At 42.7% G+C, this 21,118-nt stretch overlaps 1 protein-coding gene across 1 annotated transcript in view; it reads right to left on the reverse strand.

The window, feature by feature from the left end:
* ANO6 (anoctamin 6) overlaps positions 1-21,118 on the reverse strand; it is a 77,852-nt gene that overhangs the window by 46,693 nt on the left and 10,041 nt on the right. Inside the window, exon 2 of the mRNA XM_063133976.1 lies at positions 1,867-1,946. Within this exon, the coding sequence (XP_062990046.1) occupies positions 1,867-1,946 (80 nt within the window). The remainder of the gene's footprint in view (positions 1-1,866; positions 1,947-21,118) is intronic.

The following is a 21,118-nucleotide window of genomic DNA, read 5'->3' on the forward strand; positions in this document are numbered from 1 at the left end:
TAGGCATCTGGTTGGCCACTGTGAGAACAGGATGCTGGACTAGATATGCATTTAGTCTACTCCAGCAAGGCTCTTCTTATGTTTTTTTTGGGGGGGGGGGATTTACCCTTCATGTTATTGACATATATTGAGAAAATGGTGGCACATTTGGTGCTTTCCTAATGAAAGCGACTGACCAATTTCAAAATGTGATAAAAATAAGCACTCTTTGGTCAATCCCATATTCTCTGTTCAATTAGATCAAAGAAATATCGATCAAAATATCTACTTAGCACCAAAAATAATGTAACCCTTTCTGTGTAATTGCATAAGTAGGGCTTCTTTGTACATCCAGAACTTTACTTCTTATTTCCTACTAAGTAATCATTTCATGACATTAGAAATCCGATCAGTTGTGTGAAATGATGAGCTAATTCTATAATATATGTTAAGTAAAGGATCTTACATAACAATCTGAGAAGCATCAGCAATTTCTTTCATACTCTAGAGGTAGCAAATTACTTTAAATTTAAGGCTAGCCAAAATCCTAATGCTTCCTTCCCCTTTCCACTCACCTCTCCTAATTAGAGCTTGGTGACATATAACATAATTTATACCACTTGCTAATTACTGAGGCATTATATATTTATATGAATACTTTCTTATGAGAGATTAGTTAATTAGCAATGACACTAAATGAAAGCAAGTGCATGATCTGTGGATTCCAGGCTTAAACATTTTATTCCTGATTAATTAGTCAGCTATTAATTGGCATACGAAGTTAGAATTAACATGACTGTTGCATACTTTCATATGCCACAAATTTAGCCCAACACAATGGTAGGGACACCTGGAATTGATTTTTTGCTGTGCATTCAGTAAACAAACGCAAGATAAAACAACAAAGTCTGCTGTGGCACCTAAAGACTAAGAGCTTCCTTACATTAAGCAAAAAAGCTGCATCCTCATCAGGGCTTTCTGCTTACGGTTTCTTTGCGGGATTACGATGGGCCCCTTTCCATGACAAACATGTGGTATGAATTGAGGAAAGTTTTTCCTCGGAAAGTTCTATATGTTTCTGGTGCTTCAATTTACAGCCACTGGATGGCAGCCACTGTCATTAGAGCACTACACTGGCATTTCACATAGCCAGTAGATTGGAATAACACCCCTTTTGTGTGTATCTCTGATCTTTTTGAAAGTGAGATAAAGGGGGGAAGAGCAGGAGATGTCCTGGAGTTGACTAAGTTGTGTACAGGACCCGCTAACTTCTGTGAGTGACCAATCACAAGTGTGCAATAAATTGCACATGTAGAAAAGCCCTAACAGATTTATGTGACATAAGTTTTACTGTGCTACAAGACCACTAGTTTTGTTTAAAGAGACTAACATGGCCCTTAAAAATACTAACAGCAACAGGCTAACACTTCCTGGAAAAAGCAAGATAGTAATTGCAATGAGGTGTTAAAGTGACTCTGGGTTTTACATATTAAAAACACTTCATGAATGAGGTAGGATGGTTCTACAATAAAAGCCTTCTCTGCCATGAAGCAGTTTCCTTTTCTCCACATAGGAAGAAGTGATGTAAGAGTCAAAGTAGATGGTATGGTGGCATGGCCCATATACACAATACTGGTCATACTAATTTCCTATAAAACAGCAGGAGATTTAAAGCACAGTATAAGTGGGAGGGATGGAGACCCCTCCTACTACCCACGTGTGGCCTTCCCCAAAATATATTTTATCCCCAGCTATATTTTTCCTGGCAGGGTTGACTTCTGGTTTTGAACCACCTTCCCCATCCCCATCCCCACTCCAATCAAAATTTGATTGGAGTGTCAAATTTTATAAGAAAGCAAAGATAATGTTAAGTGAAATAGTACTTACCAATTCTGGCATATGAAGTGCTTGCTGGCTCAGTAGTGCTCCATAGCCGGGAATAACTGTTTGTTCCAATTCTTGCAAAACTAAAAAGGTAAGAAGAGACATTTTAGTGTGATTAAATCCTTCCAGTATAGCTTTAAAGTATGTGACATTTCCTTCATTTTGTGTGTGTGATTCTTTCTTATGTGTCATGGTGAGTTAAGAATATAATGTCCTAAATTACACAACTATTCATAAACCAGGTTATGACTTCCCATCAGTTTCACCACCAGGTTTTATTATAAATATACAACCAAGTCTTTTGTTAAGGGTTCAGCATGGAATTACCAAAAGTTATGATCCCTGGATCTTCTGCCAGATAAGCAGCAAGGGAATACTGCCTTTTGCTAGGAATCTTTTGTAGTCATTTTAGAAACAACCTGTCTGCCTCATTTAAGGCACTAACCTATGCAAGTTTAGACAGGAACACCCCCACACACAACTCCCAGCATTCTCCAGCCACAAGTAGGATCTTTTTTCTGCTAAACATGCATAGGATTGCACACTTTGTTATTTGGCAATTTGTTTCTGGGCGTAATTCTAAGTTCTAGTTTTATTATTTAAAACCCTAAATAAGTTTGGGTAAGGACCGCCTTCTTCCACATCTCTCTTCCCACCTCCACATGTTTGATTCATCATCTGAGGGATGGGATTGCTCAGCTGTCTGAGGCCTGGAGGGTGGCAAAAAAGGAGTAGGGCCTTTTCATCAGTGACACTCAGCCTGTGGAATGGCCTCCCAGTTAAGATTCGCCAAGTCCCAACACTTAATGGTTTAAGTGTATGGACTTTCTAGTTCAGGGTTAGGCAATCTTTTGGGACAATGGGCACATTTAGTAATTTGAGAAACTGTCCTGGGTATCACAAGAAAATGGCTGTCATGGGAGGCATGGCAAAGGACAAGTAACCTGTCCAAAACATTGAGCGGAAGGTAGAGGTAGGGTCTAAGCCCCAATTAACTAAACATCTCCTCTGAAATCAGTTTTCAGCATAAAACCAAAACTTATTTTACAGTAATCCAAACTGCTAAGAAAAGTTGGAGGATAGGGTACCTTGCTGGGTGCCAAGAAGAATGTCTAGAGGCACAATGGTGACTCCTGGGCATCCTGTTGCCTACTCCCACCCTAGTTGCTTGCTTGTTTATTTATTTATTACATTTTTATACCACCCAATAGCCGTAGCTCTCTGGGCGGTTTAGGAAGGCTTTCAGCTGAATTTGTTTTAATCAACATTATGAATGGTCAAAGTTGGTTTTCTTTTTCTGTATATTCACTTCAGGATTTTGGTTTATGAGTTGTTCTTTTCTTTTAAAAAAGATTTTTGTTTCTATGTTGTTGGTATTTTCTGGTGTTTTTTCATACATGCTGTAGATTTGATTTTATGTTTGTATATTTTATAGTTGTAAGCAATTTTTATTTCACAATAACGTAAGAACTTAAGAAGTGCCATGCTGGATCAGATCAAGGGTGTGGTGACCAGAACTGTACACAGTATTCTATGTGTGGTCACACCATAGATTTATATAAAGGCAGTATGACGCTGGCAGTTTTATCCCCAATTGCTTTTTGTATAATGCCTAAAATGGAGTTTGCCTTCGTTACTGCGGCTACACACTGGGTTGACCTTTTCATCAAGCTGTCCACCACAATCCCAAGTTCTCTTTCTTGTTTGGTTGCCGCCAGCTCAGATCCCATCAGGTTATACTTGAAGTTGGGGTTTTTTGCTCCAATGTGCATCACCTTACACTTGCTTACATTGAACTGGATCTGCCATTCGGATGACCACTCTCCCAGCTTGGAGAGATTCCTTTGTAGCTCTTCACAATCCCTTTGTGTTTTAACAACTTTAAATAATTTGGTGTCATCAGCAAACTTGGCCACTTCACTGCTCACTCCTAATTCCAGATCATTTATGAACAAGTTGAAAAGAATTGGTCCCAATACCAATCCCTGTGGGACCCCACTATTTACTTCCCTCCATCAGGAGAATTGACCATTTATTCCTACTCTCTGCTTTCTGTTCTCTAATCAGTTAATGATTGATAAGAGGACCTCTCCTCTTATTCCATGACTGCTAAGCTTGTTCAGGAGCCTTTATCAAAAGCCTTTTGGAAGTCCAAGTAAACAGTGTCCACCGTACCACCCCATCTACATGTTTGTTGACAATCTCAAAGAATTCTAGTAGATTAGTAAGACAGGACTTGCCTTTGTGGAAGCCATGTTGATTCCTCTTCAGCAGGACCTGCCCTTCTATATGCTTACTAATTTTGTCTTTAATAATGCTTTCAACCAATTTACCTTGAATAGATGTCAAGCTAACTGGCCTGTAATGTCCCTAAGCTCACTCCTCTGGTACAGAGGCTGAGCTTAGGGACATGTTGCATATTTTTGTGAGGAGGTCCGCAATTTCATATTTGAGTTCTTTGAGAACTCTAGGATGGATACCATCTGGGCCTGATAATTTATTTGCTTTCAATTTGTCAATAGGGTTGAGAACTTCATCTTTAGTCACCACTATTTGCCTCTGTTCCTCAGATGCCCTTCCTGAAAACATCAGTTCAGGCACAGGCAACTGTTCTGTATCCTCTGCAGTGAACACCAATGCAAGGAATTCATTCAGATTCTCTGCAATTTTCCTGTTCTCCTTTAGTACTCCCTTAACTCCATTGTCATCCAATGGTCCAACTGCTTCCCTAGCTGGTTTCCTGCTTCTGATATATTTAAATATTTCTTTATTGTTGATATTATTAGTGATGCCCTCTTCAAAATGCTTTTTTGCATCTGTTATTGTTTGCTTACATCTCCTTTGTGCAAGCTTGTGTTCCCTTTTATTTTCCTTACTTGGGCAAGACTTTCATTTTTTGAAGGAAGTCCTCTTTTCTACAATAGCTTCTTTAACATTACTTGTTAACCATGCAGGTGATCTCTTGGACTTGGTGCTACCTTTCCTAACCTGTGGAATACATTTTAGTTGAGCTTCTATTACTGTGCTTTTGAGTAAGATCCATGCATTTGGCAAGGATTTAACCCTCTTGATTCCCTCTTTCAACTCTCTTTTTACTAGTTCCCTCATTTTAGAGAAGTTTCCTCTTTGGAATTCAAGTGTGACTGTGGCTGGATCTACTTATAACAGTTTTGACAACTGTATATGGAGTGTGTCCTGGGCCCCAACAGTTGTCAAAACTGTTATAAAGCGCTTCAAAGCAGTAGTGTAGATCCTGTTGGATTTCCTTGGCAATTTCTCACTTAAGTATATATTGAATCTGATAGCACTGTGGTCACTGTTACCAATTGGTTCAACAATATTCACATCTCGTATTATTAGGTCCTGGCGGCATCACTTAGGATTAAGTCCAGGGTTGCCTCCCTTCTGGTCAGTTCCAGGGCACAGTCATTTAGGACATCAAGAAATTTAACCTCTTTGTGATGACTGGAATATGAATTTATCCAGTCAATGTGAGGATAATTGAAGTCACCCATTATTACAACACTTCCTCGTTTGGAGGTCTCCATCTCAAGGTCACTCTGAGCGTTTTGGTCTGGGGGACGATAGCATGTTCCTAGCACTACATTAGTTTTGGGGCCCTGCATTGTCACCCACAGCACTTCTGTGGAAGAGTCTTCCCTGTTTAGGTGCTCTAGTCTACTTGACACAATGCCCTCTTTGATGTACAGAGCAACACCGCCCCCAGTTCACCTTTCCCTGCCCTTCCTGTAAAGTTTATATCCAGGCATGACTGTAACCCACTGGTTCTCCTTTTTAGGAAAATCATGGGATCATCATCATCGCCATCTGATTCACAATTAGCCTATTGCTAATTTTTGTAACCATAATTTGAAGATCTGGATGACCCTTTAGGCATCTTTCTTCCCCTTTTCTCTTGTTAACTTCCTCCTTACTTTATTTTGTAGTGATGATCAGCTCCAAACTGCACCAGACATTTTCAGTTTATTCTTAAACTTCCACCTATTTCTTTAGATCAGATTTCCCCATCTGGTGCCCTCCAAATGTGTTGAACTGTAACTCTGATCCCCGCCTTCCAACACAACTGGAGGGTACCAGGTTGGGGAAGATGTATTTAGATAATCATCTCAAGGAAGAGAGTAGCAAGAGTAGAGAAGAAATTATGTAACAGGTTAATACTGAGTAGAGAGGGAACTGATGACAGGCTCCCAGCCACCCCAACCTCAGGAGAAACTTCTTTGTAAGAGGATTATGTTGATACCTCCACACAACTCACTCCCACAAAAGATGTAGAGCAATCTGAGGACTCCTGTTGCAAGTATGACTTGCTGGAGGTCCTTTGATCCCAGCCCTGATGTGGTTCCTGACTCTCATCCTTTGGTTCTCCATAGCACCAGCAGCAGACTAGGTCTGACATTGAGAGTCATCATTAAAGTACCCACATGGACACCAGAAAACCCAAGGTTTACTCAAGAGGAAGAAGTCCCAGCTATAACGGAAGAAGATCCAGCTGGAACTTTTAAATCAGGGACAACCAGTACATAAACCCTCAGTCTTTTCCCAGACATTTGAGATAACTTGTTCCAGCTGCTCAGGACCACAGAACATTTTCATCATCTCCAAAATACATGAGGAGCAGAGGAAAGGCAGAGCAGAAGATGACTCCATTGAGCATTCCACTCAGCTAACTGCCAAGGATTTGAAAGCATTCCTTGAAAGTTGCGTTCCTGTCAGCAACTTATAGTGGCAGTACAACATATGAAACGGATGTAGGATTTTAGCTGTGGGTTGTCATAAACTACATTTCATATTTCTAGGATTTCTGGCTCAGGGTGTAATCCTACGCAAGTTTAAACAGAAAAAAGTCTTACAATAACCAGAAATAGCTGGCTGGGGAATGCTGTGAGTTGTAGAACCCTTTTCTGTCTAAACATGCATAGGATTTCACCTTTAAACTCAATTTCTTTTACAATTGGGTTTAAACTTTTCTTCCAGATGTGGAGAATTCCATTTAGGATGGGAGGGAAGCAAGAAAATCTTGCATCAGCATTAAACATCAGTAATATGTGAGTCATAACTTAAATGTTGGCCCTGTTCAATAATCACATTTGGTTGGCTCTCAAACTAAGATTGGAGTTTGGCAGAGATGGAGGAATTACAGCAACCTCTTTGAAAGCATAGCATTTTAAAAGCCAAATCTTAAAAATAAAATAAAAAAAGCACTCAAGGAAAAACCCGTTAGTCATCTTACACATATAATATAAACACTGAGGGCCTTGCTAGACCAGGGGTTAGCGCGGTGCGAGGCCCGTGCTCACCCTTGTGCGTCCAAATGACGCACAGGGGATCCCGGCCTCAACCAGGGCTTGAGCCACCCTGGAACCGTGCTAACCAGAACCACTTGTAGCGCGGTTCTTCCTGCGGTCCCGGCCTCAGGTCGGGCTGAGGCCGGGACCACGCACTTGTGGACCGGTCTGCCGCTTTTCCTGGCTACCGCACTTACGCATGAGTAGCCAGGAAAAGCAGCAGACGGGCCGCAGCGCTCCCGCCGCCACTGAGTCCCCAGCCTCCATTTCCCGCCCCCCCCCATATCCCCGACCTGTGATGGCCTCTGCCACCAAGTCCCCGGCTTGTGATGCCCGGAGCTGCCATATCTCCCGGCCAGGCATCACAGGCCGGGAACTCGGCAGCGGAGGCCATCACAGGCCGGGGACATGGGGGAGCGAGAAACGGAGGCCAGAGACATGGGGGGGTGGGAAACGGAGACCGGGAACATGGGGGGGCGGGAAACGGAGGCCAGGAATGGGGGGGAAATTGCAGGTGGGAGACATCGGGTGTGGGATAGGACATCGCGGGTGGGGGGCGGGTGGGAGAAGGAGAACAGGGCTGGGGGACATTGGGGGGAATCAGACATCGCGGGTTGGGGCAAGCTGGAGAAGGAGAACGGGGCTGGGGGGCATGGGGGGAATCAGACATCGCGGGTGGGGGGCGGGCGGGAGAAGGAGAACGGGGCTGGGGGGCCTTGGGGGGAATCAGACATCACGGGTGGGGGGCGGGCTGGAGAAGGAGAACGGGGCTGGGGGACATTGGGGGGAATCATACATCGCGGGTGGGGGCGGGCTGGAGAAGGAGAACGGGGCTGGGGGACATTGGGGGGAATCAGACATCGCGGGTGGGGGGTGGGCTGGAGAGCGGGGCTGGGGGACATTGGGGGGAATCAGACATTGTGGGTGGGGGGTGGGCTGGAGAAGGAGAGTGGGGCTGGGGGGCATGGGGGGGAATCAGACATCGTGGGTGGGGCGGGCGGGAGAAGGAGAACGGGGCTGAGGGACATTGGGGGGGAATCAGACATCGCGGGTGGGGGGTGGGCTGGAGAAGGAGAGTGGGGCTGGGGGACATTGGGGGGAATCAGACATCGCGGGTGGGGGTGGGCTGGAGAAGGAGAGCAGGGCTGGGGGACATTGGGGGGGAATCAGACATCGTGGGTGGGGGGTGGGCGAGAGAAGGAGAACGGGGCTGGGGGACATCGGGTCGGGAATCAGACATTGCGGGTGGGGGGCGGGTGGGAGAAGGAGAATGGGGCTGGGGGGCATGGGGGGAATCAGACATCGCGGGTGGGGGGTGGGCAAGAGAAGGAGAACGGGGCTGGGGGACATCGGGTCGGGAATCAGACATTGCGGGTGGGGGGCGGGTGGGAGAAGGAGAACGGGGCTGGGGGACATTGGGGGGAATCAGACATCGCAGGTGGGGGGTGGGCAAGAGAAGGAGAACGGGGCTGGGGGACATCAGGTGGGGAATCAGACATCGCGGGTGGATGGTGGGCGGGAGAAGGAGAGCGGGGCTGGGTGACATTGGGGGGAATCAGACATCGCGGGTGGTGGGTGGGCGAGAGAAGGAGAGCGGGGCTCGGGGACATTGGGGGGAATCAGACATCGCGGGTGGGGGCGGGCGGGAGAAGGAGAGCGGGGCTGGGGGACATTGGGGGGAATCAGACATCGCGGGTGGGGGGGTGGACGAGAGAAGGAGAACGGGACTGGGGGACATTGAGTGGGGAATCAGACATCGCGGGTGGGTGGTGGGTGGGAGAAGGAGAACGGGGTCGTGGGGGAGAGAAGGAGACTTAAAAAAACCTATTTACCTTTCCTGGCTCCTGCTGCCTCTTTAAAAATAAAAAATGGCGGCCGCAACAGCTCTTCTCCAGAGCTTGTTGCGGCTCCCGTCTGAATAAGGGTGAGATCTCACGTAATTCCTAACGCGAGATCTCCCCTCCTCTCCTCCGGATTATCAGGTAGGTCTAGCAAGGCCCTGAATCTGAAAATGGATACTGAAACTGCAATGATGTATAGCAGTGCTATAAAATTATATCTTTTAAATACTGCTGCATTTTGAAGTTTGTTAGCATTCTAGAGACATGTAGTTTTGTCCTATTTTGCATTGCAGAAGACAAGCTACAACAAATAATGTTAACATATACAGACTTGCCCCACCAGCCCCATACAGGTTGTGAGCACCACTGTGAGTTGTTGCAGCTATGTATGTCTTTTAGATCTCCGTGATCTTTACTTTTATTATGCCTGGCACACCTCTCTTTCCAATGCCAGGAAATTATCTATGTACTATTATACTCCACCCTTAAAATTCAACAAAGATTAAATCAATCAATCAATCATAATGATGATGATGATGTTAACTTTGATTATACAGAGAAGTCTCCTGTAGTATTCATCTGTTATATTAACATTAAGACATTCTTCAAACAGAAATACATACATAAAAGATGTACCTTACTTCTCTTTTTAGCTTATTGACTTCTTTTTTGTTCGGTTGTTTGTTTTTAATGAAACATTGCACTTTAGAAAAATCCATATATCATTTTCATAGGTTTGGGAAGGGAAATGGAAAGCTGTAGGCCATGTGGAAGGTGAAGTTATTTTTCTTAAGGTCCAGTAAAATCTCCCAAACACAATCCAAACTGATTCTTAGTTGGCATTTTCCCATTTATTTATTATTTGGATGCCATATAATAAATGGATGCCATATAATAAACAAAGAGAAGCCAGATTACTGGTCCTTTCCACTTATGTTCTTCTTTCCATGACTGTTTTCTCATTTCAGCCCCAGGAGTAAGCAATGCATATTTTGTGTAAGTTTAAATGATTAACAATACGTATGAGTAATTTGTCAAAACAATGCTCTCATATAGTATATCTGTTCCTAACATTCCCCTGTATGCCTTAACTGTCTCTTTTACATCAGCACAGCAGGTTTTGTAGATTATGTCCTAAGGTTGTTGATACTGAATATACACTTAAAAATCACTTTTTCCCCATAATGTTCTCCTGAAAAACCTGGTTAATTTATTATCTGTCCACTGAAATTGCCATACTTAAAATGAAAAGGTCTGCTGCCTCTTAATCAGAAATGTGCTTTCTTCCTGGACAAGCTGTCACTTGCGGTTCTTTTAACTCTTTTCCTTACCTGGCAGTTGTTCCATGTAGCTCCAGAAAGAAACTCTATTGGCAGCACAGTGGCTGGTGATGTGATTCGCTTTTGTTGTCTGACTAAGAAATAGCCTCAGGATCTGACACCAGCTCTGGCAAATCTTTTCTACTTTTGTCCAAGAATACAGAGTACAAAAGAAGTCTCCCTAAGTAATGCTTATTTTTAAAAGCCTAAACTATTTTCTTCAGAATAGCAGCATACAAATCGCCATAAATGTGCCAACTATCTTTAAGGGGAAAAAACCCAGTGCATGGGGATGGACGTGGAGTGCTTGCCAAAACAAAATAGCAAGGGTTTTATTCTGGCTCATTCCTGTTTACTATGTAAATACTCATTTTCTCTTTGTGAGTAATGTGCAAAAAATCTTGAAGAACCTGATGGGCAGGATTAATATAGGGTATGCTGCTTCTCAAGAAAGTGAAAAGAAAAAAAAAGTTACCAAATCCTTCCTTTCCAGATTCCAAGGCAGTGTATATAATGTAAACACTAAATGAAAATGTTTATTCTAATTCATTTTTTTTTTAAACCATTGGGACAACGTGAAACCAATTAACAGTGAAAACAGCATTAGCAAAGACTATTTAGTTTTGGGAATATGTGTAAATGAACCTTTACACAATTATGATTTAAGATTTAAAGCATTTCGCCCTCCTTCTCCCAATTTGGACACAAAACAAGTAACCAGCTATACATGCAGCATGAAGAACAGTATTTTTCTTCAAAAACTGAAGGACTTCCTGGCTTTTCCTATACAAAAAGCTGACATACATAGCTTGGATGGCTCCACTTAACACACAAGGATGTGCAAATGTTACTAACACAGCTACACGAAGCATCCAAACAGCTTCTGTCCTTGGCTCTTTTAAATGAAACATTACTGAGCATCTAAGTAGTTTCATTGCTGGATTTTAAATTGATATAAATGTATATCAATGCTGCTTGGTTGGTATGACAAAGCACAGACAAAGCTATACCCGAGAAAGCAATATTACTAATACAAGCAAGAATTTCAGGAACACCTTTGTATTCCACATGCATTTTGTGAATCCTATGCATAGGGAACGGAGTCTATGGCCTTTGCTAGACCTACCGGATATCCCAGGATGGGGGAGGGGTGATCTCGTGTGGTCAATAACATGAGTTCCTGCCCTCGTCTACATGTAACGCGAGGCAACTCAAGTAGAAAGCGTTGCGTCCACAATTTTTTTTTTAAAGGAACAATGCACACGAATGTTTGTGCGCCAAGGTAAGGTGGGTTTGGGGTTTTTTTAAAAAAAGGGTTTCCCTGCTCCCCCCACCCTGCCCCTGATGGGCGCAGCACTCCTGGGGAGTGCTGCGCCCCATGCATGGCTCACAGCTCCTCGCAAGTAATTGTGCAGAGCCGGGAAAAGCCGCGAAAACGGCCCGCACACTCACGGTCTCGAGCTCAGCCCAAGACTGCGAGAAAAAGTGGGCCCAAAGGGATAGGCTTTATCCTGGGGCTAGGGAGGGTTGATCCCTGCCTAAGCATGGGATCCCCTGTGCGTCATCTGGATGCACAGGGGCGATCCCAGGTATCAGCCTGGGATAACCCCTGGTCTATGTGTTTAATCACACGATTAAGGGTAGAACTAAATGTTAGCAGAGACACAGGGCTGCCACTGAAAGTTGCTTGCCTTTGTCAAATATTTCCTTAATCTTCTGTAGAATGTACTAATGCTTATCCTAGGGTATAATAACAAAGAGGCTTGTAATACCTTGAACGTATCATCATGCCATGTACTTTTTTGCCACCTGTCCCATCACCAGTGGCAGATGTGGAGTCATGTGACAGCTGAGATTTAGAACTCCTTACAGTGAATTCGAGAGCCGATTTCAATGTTAGAGAAGATTTTGGTGGGCCACAGTCCAGTGCTGGGTGGGACCAAAGGCAAAAGAGGGAGAACTAAAGGCAAAATGGGCATATCTAAAATACAAGTGTATTTTACTGTAAAACTCGACTAAGTGTTCGGAGAGGCATTTCAACTTTTTAGAATGTGGGGGGTGGGGGGAACTGCACAAAAGCCACCAAATGATAAGTAGTCAGAGGAAAGGGATTGTGGCCATCTGGGGGATCCCGGAAGGCCAGAATGGGACCTTGGGTGGATCAGATTGGGCTCATGGGCCTGAGGTTCAATATCCCTATCTTACAGCATGTGTTTCTACATATCACTGAGGTTAGGTGCGGAACTCAACAGGGATGCCATTTCAATGGCAGGTGTGTGGCTCTGGTGATGCATAATTCCCACTCAGATTCTGGAGTGCTGTTTTCTCTGACTTCTGAAACTGAGCAAATGTCACTGATTCAGACATGAATGCATTAAAAGGAAGAAAGGGCCTATTGTTATTCTTACAAGCAGCCTTATAAACAGGGCCAGACTTCAAATAAATGGACAAGGGGCATGGCTAGATGAGGGGTTTTAAGGGCAACGATCTTGCAATTTTATGATTGGGAGATCATCGCCCTCATCTACACATGGTGCACGACATCCCAAGAGGAAGAGGACATCATGGCCACCATTTTTTTTAATCGGAAAAGAGCACAGGAGCGGTCTTACGAAAAAGGTAAGTTTTTTTAAAAAAACAACAACAACACACCTCCCGCTGCCCCCCCCCACGCCCCAATGGGCACAGAGCTCATTACTTGCGAAGAGCTCAAAACCACAACGCCAGGCCACATGTTCTGCGGTCTCAGGATCATCCTGAGACCATTGAAAAAGTGGGGGAAATGGGTGGGGTGATATCCCGGGGCAAGGAAGGGATCATCCCTCCCTGCTCCCAGGATCCCCTGTGCATCATGTGGATGCACAGGGATGATCCTGGGGTGATCCCCAGGATATTGGCAGGTCTAGCCATGACCACTGGGTATAGAGATTGTAAAATTGTATGGTGAAATTTCCCCATCTTTAGAGTGAACACACTTTCTATGCTGTTAGATTTGTGTGTGTGTGTGTGTGTGTGTGTGTTTTAGCTATAGTCATTGTTTAAATACAATCCTCACTATGTAGGAGCATTGGCCACTGAAATAAATGCATCTTGAGAAATGTGAGTAGTGGTGTACATACTTGTTCCTCAGTTGCAGCAGAAAGAATGAAACTTTCCTCTCAGGTAAGTCTTAGGAATAACTGCATCTGGATAGTGGCATCTGGGGCTATTTGAAGCTGACTTTGTCTATGGCTAGGCCAGGCCTATATCCTGAGATCGTCTTGGGATCATCCCTGTGCATCCACACAAGGGATCCCGGGATCAGGCAGGGCCGACCCCTCCATTTGCCTGGGACAATCCTTAGGTCTAGCTAAGGCCTATGAGTGTGTATGGTTGACCTTGGGAATTGCCATGGTTTGAGAAGAATATGTTGATAAATGCACCTCTGCACACATAAAACATGGAACAATTCATAATATTTCTCATGTTACATGCATTACTTTTAAAAGGTGGTGTTGTATTTGGAAAAGTACACCTGCCAAAAAGTAATGATTTCAACTGCAAGCAAACTCATAAGCATTACCATGGGAGCTGTTTCACATTCTAGAACTATTTAAAAGGTTACAGGTCAGGAATCTGTTGTATAATGTATCTGTAAAATAGATCAACACTTAGATGTTATTTTGCCAGCAGATATATACACAGAAGAAACCACTACAGCACAAAAGAAGAAGGAAGAACAGCATTTCTTTTCACTATGCAGGGCATGGAATTAGCAGCTGGACTTAAGGCAACTTTCCTTGGCTTAAGTCTTGTGTAAGCCCAATACAAGATACAGGGGGAATAACAACAACAACAACAACAACAACAACAGCAACAACTTTGGTACAATCCTCAAGTTTCACACACTGCTAAATCCATTCTACAAACCCATGACAACTTTATACATTGATAATCAAAGGAAAGCTTATAATATCATTTTGAGTACAATTTATCAGGTGCAAAATTATTATCAGCTAGTACTGTGGGCTGGTCACATCCATATTTTATTGTATGAAGACAAAGTTATGAAGCAATGTTAATGGTAGTAATTGTAAATAGTTGAATTCCCACTTTCTGTTTTTTAAACATGTCAGTGAAACTCTCATTTTTGAATTTGTTTCCTTTCCCTGGTTTGGCATATCTCCATTAGTAAGTCATTTTGGCTGAATGATCCAAGGATTTTCAACTTCTCTTGAAATGACAAGTTTCAGAAAAACCAAAATATAATGTCAGAATGAAGTGCCTAACAATAATCCAACTGCTAATGTATGTAAAGTGAAAGAAATTTTCCTGCCCTTCCTTGGTATATATGTCAGCAGACCTGGGGCATGTCTACACCATGCCTTATCCCAGGGATCATCCTTGTGCGTCCACATGACGCACAGGGCATCCCGGGGGCAGGGAGGGATGATCCCTCCATTTCCCCGGGATATCGGCAGGTCCTTTTAACCCAATTCTTCCTGCAGTCTCGGGATCATCCTAAGATCGCGGGAAGTATGGGCACCCATCACAGCTTTGTCCCACCTCCTCACAAGTAAACGCAAGAAGGTGGTAACCGGTCCCGGGTCATGGCGCTCTTCAGGCGCTCAGTGCCCATCAGGGGTAGGGGGGAGCAGGAGTGAGTGTTTTTTTTAAAAATCTTACTATTGGTGGAGGAGTGCATGTGTGCTCCTCTCCTCGTCGTTTTTTTGTTTGTTTGTTTGTTTAACAAAAAGGCAGCAGCAACTTCCTTCTGGGACATCGCGCAGCCGTCTGGATGCCCAGGGAGGATCACGGAAGCCAGTAAGTCCACGGTCCAGCCCTACACCCTTGTGGTGTGGACATTCCCATTGTTAGGCTGCTAACCCCTTTGTAGCAAATGTTTAGTGAGCATGTTTAAACTGTGGTTATGTGGCCACCATGCTTAGGAATGGTTCACATGGCATTGAATGGTTCACAAGTCATAAAGTTTAGCTCAAAATGCTTTACCACAGTGACTTAATGTGTTGTCTGAACAGGGTCAATACTATGTTGAAAACATCTTGGTAGCGTGGTATAAAGTAAACCTGCTTGATTTGTGTTCATTATACTAGGAAGTAACCTAAGGTTCTTTAATATGGACTGCAGAACAGAAAAGAGAACCTTTACTGAATGTAATCTGCTTGATCTTGTTGGCAACACTGAGATTATTATTTTATTTCAAAATAGCCACAAAACCTTTTATTTCATTTTCAGATTCTTCAAATAGTAACTTGATTGTAAAGGAATGCAACTAGTTAGCAAGGATTTCAAGACAAATAAAAAAGAAGCAATTCTTTTTGCAGTGCATAACTTAGTTCTAAAGCTCATGACAGTTAAGATTTTATATTTGTGGCATGTAGCTGTCAAAAAGGGACCATGAAGGTGCACTTCTATAGGATACTATAGATACTATAGGATACATGTAGGATCTACATGGCCCCTTTAAAATCACTGTGTGAGTATGATTTTAGCCTATCTGAAAATGAAGGTTGCTATGTCACTCACAAATATAACATCTGAAGTGAGACTCTAATGGCTTTAAAGCAATCAAACAAATTAATGGAGGATAGGTGTTAATTATGATTAATAAAAAGTGAAAAAATCCTGTTCAGAGGTAGTACTGGATCCTGGCAATAAATGACCAAGGATGATCACATCATACACCACTTGTAGGCTTCCTGCGGCATGAATGGAAAGAGAATGTTGGAGTGATGGACCATTAGTTGGATCTTGAAAAGTAATTCTTATGTTCTTACAGCTGAATTTTAAACATTGTAGCTGATTAATCAAAACCAGTTCATGGGTAAAGCCATAACAACTTCCATGAACATAGCAGATACTGGAAAATATGCAGCCAGAATGACTTTTGGCTGTTTCTGTGTTTGTCCGATTCACACAAACGTTCTTTCCTATATCTGCATAGTTAATAAAGAAAATAAGCAGTATTTCGGTGTGTAATGTGACCCAGAGAAAGAGGCAGATGTTCTGTTTAAAAGGCTGTACTATAAAGAATAAAAAGGGTCAGTACAAAAAGATATTCTTTTGTTTGCTTTTTTTGGCTCTTGGTTTTCTTTTTGTGCCAGCAACTTGCTTCAGTTAGTATTCTAGCAGGAACCTACTCCTTTAAAAATGCAGCAGAGGAAGTTGTATATTAACCCTTTAACCCCTCTCCTGTGTGCTGTTTAATATGTTTTACTTGTACTGAAATTGAATTGCTCTCTTGTCAATTATTCTTCAGCAGACATTCATTTTGTATTTTCTGTTCAAGATAAAGGATTTTTTTCTTCTTTAATTAATGTGTAGCTGGTTACTAGGCACAGAGATAGACCTGAAGAAAAACATTGACATTAGTGAGACAAAACAGACATTTGGGGAATTGGAGCCTTGCTGCATATGTCCATAAAACACAGATGGAAAACATCTCAGTATGAAAATAAAATTGAAAGATGCCAACACAGTGAAAGGCCAGGTGCAATATTAACTCACCATGTCCAAGCCCCAAAATGAGTGCAGATAAGACAATGCCCCTAAATTATAACCTTTATGGCAGAAAAAAGGGAAGCATATATTCTATGTGGATGAGAGATCAGTTCACAATATCTTCATTGAGTTGCATATAGCTGACCTTTCTATTAAAGTATAAAATACTTTGTTATCTCCAAATATTTTCTATGAAATAGCCCTATTGGAGTAAAAAGGAGTATTCTGGAATATGCATACAATAAATTACAGTTTATAGAAGTCATTAGTTTTCATTATAAATAGAGCCTGGGAGTATATTTTGATACTTTTACACACTTTCCTGGGAGTAAGATCCATTGAACTCCAATGAGGCTTAGTTTTGAGTAGGCAAGCATAGAATTGTGCTGCAAGTATCATAATGAAAGGTGATCACTATGAACTGTGATTCTTCCTCTCTAGGGCAAGTGCCAACTCAAGATATTTTGCTACCTTAAGCAGAACTCAAATGGCTAAGGCACAACTCTCTACGCATGCACTCTATGGGGCTGCCCTTGAGGACAACTTGGAAGTTGCAGCTAGTGCAAAATGCAGCAGCTAGACTGCTCACTGGAGCATCCTATAAAGACCATATAAAACTGGGCTTAAAAGAATTGCATTTGTTGCCTATATGTTCCAGTTGGAATTCAAGGTGTTGACAATGAAGCCCTAAATGGCTTAGGACCTCAATACTTGAGGGAGCGTCTCTCCCTATATATGCCTGCCCAAGATCTGAGATCTGTTGGAGAAGCCCTCCTCTGTTTCCCACCAATGTGATATATGATGGTGGGACATGGGAGAGGGCTTTCTCTGCTGTGGCAGTCTGGTTGTGGAATACCCTCCACTTGGAGGCCCAGCTGGTGCTGACACTGGCTTCATTTCGGAGCCAAGTTAAAACATGGCTCTTTATCAAAGCCTTCAAGGGCTAAATTCTCCATGGTCACCCATAGTTTTAATTGTTTTAATTGTTTTATTACTTTTTTAAAAATTCCACTGGTTTTAATGTGTTAATGATTTAATTCATTTTTAGCATTGCATATTATTTATGTTTACATTCTTCTGATTTTTATCTGTATGCCACCCTGAGATATAGGGTGGGATACAAATGTTTTAATAAATAGATATGTGCAATAGTTTTATTTACCTTTGGAGCCCTGATTCAGATTTTGACCATGGAGCTCTAGGCAGGTTAAACCTTCCCTCCACCTGCCTTTTTTTCTTCTGAAATCCTGACCCCTCAGTGGGATTAAAAGAAGAAAACAAATCTCCTTTGGTGTCAATGGAGGCTTTTTTCTTCCTTTAACCCCTTCCTCTGTGGTGGACTTCAGGGGGAAATGGAGGCAGGGGAGGTCCTGATCTGAACTTGGCCACCTGCACTTACGTGAAGGTAAATAAAACTATCATGCATAGCTTTACTTTGTGTGATTAGCTGAACATTTAGTTTCCCCCCCAGTAAGACAAAGGCAGTATGCCTATTTACACCAATTGCTGGGGAACATGAGTTGGAGGGTGCTTTTATACTCATGTCCTGCATGTGGGTTTCCCATGAGCACCTGGCTGGCCACTGTGTGAACAGAATACTAGACTAGATGTGATCCAACATGGCTCTTCTTATGAGCTTAAAGGGACTGATCTATCATTGGCAGGTGCTGTATGTCTTAACATCAGCTTGCACCACATTCCAGTTATTTTAGTAGTGTAAATTCCAATGAACATGGAATTTACCATTTGCCAGCATTTGCAGTCTAGAGAGGGATGGGACATAATGATGGCCTCTGGTCAGTAGGTAAGGAGATTTAAGTGATAGGATTTTAGACTGGCAGAATGGAGAGGGGGAAGCTGTTTTGGTATGTGAGCTGCACCTATGCTACTTTGTTTTTGGTGTTTGCTGAAGACTTCTCTGTTCACGCAAGCACTTCCTGACTGATGAGTATATTCCAGCCATTGCTTTATTGATCTGTTTGCTTTCATTTTTGTATTTTGTGTTTTAATGTGTTAACACTGCTCCAATATTTCTCAATTTAGAATGGTTTATAAATTACATAATACATACATACTGTACATACATATATTTTGGAGGGCAAACAGTGACATGAGGGAAGGGAATTAGATGGTAAGCAGTTGGGAACGGCATATAAAAGGATTTGGGCAGGCCATATCTGGACGGATGGCAGAGTTCAATGTTAGGAGGAGGGCAAGGATCTCTTCTCGATCCTCCCAGAGTGCAGGACATGGAATAACGGGCTCAAGTTAAAAGATGCCAGATTCCAGCTGGACATCAGGAAAAACTTCCTGACTGTTAGAGCAGTACGACAATGGAATCAGTTACCTAGGGAGGTCGTGGGCTCTCCCACACTAGAGGCATTCAAGAGGCAGCTGGACAACCAACTGTCAGGGATGCTTTAGGGTGGATTCCTGCACACAGCAGTGGGTTGGACTCGGCTTTGTAGTAGGGTGACCACATGAAAAGGAGGACAGGGCTCCTGTATCTTTAACAGTTGCATAGAAAAGGGAATTTCAGCAGGTGTCTTTTGTATATATGGAGAACCTGATGAAATTCCGTCTTCATCACAACAGTTAAAGGTGCAGGAGCTATACTAGAGTGACCAGATTTAAAAGAGGGCAGGGCACCTGCAGCTTTAACTGTTGTGATGAAGAGGAAATTTCACCAGGTTCCCCATATATACAAATGACACCTGCTTAAATTTCCTTTTCAATACAACTGTTAAAGATACAGGAGCCCTGTCCTTTTCATATGGTCACCCTACTTGTAGGCCCCTTCCAACTCTGCTATTCTATGTTTCTATGATTCTATAGGGTAACCTATAACTGCCCTCCATCCAACAAAAAAGAATGTTGAGTTGAAAAATTATGACACCGCTCCCTGCATGTGCTGTGAAGGAGCCTGGCCTTTCAACCCATTTCAGTTTGACATCCTGATCTACATGAAGTGGTTGGTTGCAGTCATCCAGGAATTTGGAGTATTATCATCTGTATGATGATAACATTCAGCTCTTATTTTTTATTTCTGTCATATCCGTTTGAGGCAGTGGATTCTCTTAAGTGTCAGCAGTTGATGGAATGGATAAATAGGAATAAACTCAACCTCAACCCAGACGACATGGAAATAGTGGTGGACGCAAAGGATAGGTGTTTTATCTGTTTTGGATGGGCTTAGATAAAAAACCCTGTCTTTAAGAACCTGTTGCCAAGTTTGGTTGTTTGTATTCATCCAGCACTGTTTACTTGGACTTCCAAAAAACTTTTGATAAAGTCCCTTACCAAAGACTCCTGAGGAAAATTAGCAGTCATGGCATAAGAAAGCAGAAAGTAGGAATTAGTGGTAAATTCTCTCAATGGAAGGAAATAAATAGTGGGTCCCACAGTGGTCTATATGCCAATGCTTTTCAATTTGTTCATAAATGATCTGGATTGGAAGTAAGCAGTGAAGCGGCCAAGTTTGCTGATGATACCAAATTATTTAAAGTGGTTAAAATACAAAAGGGATTGTGAGGAGCGCCAAAAGGATCTCTCCAAGCTTTGGGCATCCAAATGGTAGACGTGGTTCAATGTAAGCAAGTGTAAAGTGATGTACGGTGGGACAAAAAATCCCATCTTCAGGTTTAACCTGATGGGATCTGAGGTAGTGGTGACCAACCAAGAAAGAGATCTTAGGGTTGCAATGGACAGCTTGATGAAAATACCAACCCAGTGTGCAGCCATTCTAAAAAAGGCAAACTCCATGTTAAACATAATTAGAAAAGGAGTTGAGAATAAAATTGCCAATGTCATACTGCCTTTATACAAATCTATGATGTGTCCTTTGCTGGTCACCACACCTGAAAAAAGATATAATAGAGCTGGGAAAAGTGCAGAAAAGGGCAACTAAAATGATTAAGGGGCTGGAGTATCTCCCCTATGAGGGAAGGTTACAACAACTGGGATTATTTAGCTTGGAAAAAAGGAGGCTAAGGGGAGACATGATAGAGGTGTACAAAATTATGCATGGTGAGGAGAATGTAGATAGGGAGGCATTTTGCTCCCCCTCTCATAATAGTATAACCTGGGCTCATCCATGAAGCTGATTGGTGGGAGACTCAGGACAGATAAAAGGAAGTTCTTCTTCACACAGTGCAGTTAAACTACTGCATTCGCTACCATAGGATGTAGTGGTGGCCACCAATTTGGATGACTTTAAAAAGGCGTTAGATACATTCCTGGAGGAGAAGGCTATCAATGGCTACTAGCCCTGATGGTTGTGTGCTATCTC

Source organism: Elgaria multicarinata, chromosome 9 (genome assembly GCF_023053635.1).
Source record: "Elgaria multicarinata webbii isolate HBS135686 ecotype San Diego chromosome 9, rElgMul1.1.pri, whole genome shotgun sequence".
In the NCBI taxonomy this organism is placed as follows: Eukaryota; Metazoa; Chordata; class Lepidosauria; order Squamata; family Anguidae; genus Elgaria; species Elgaria multicarinata.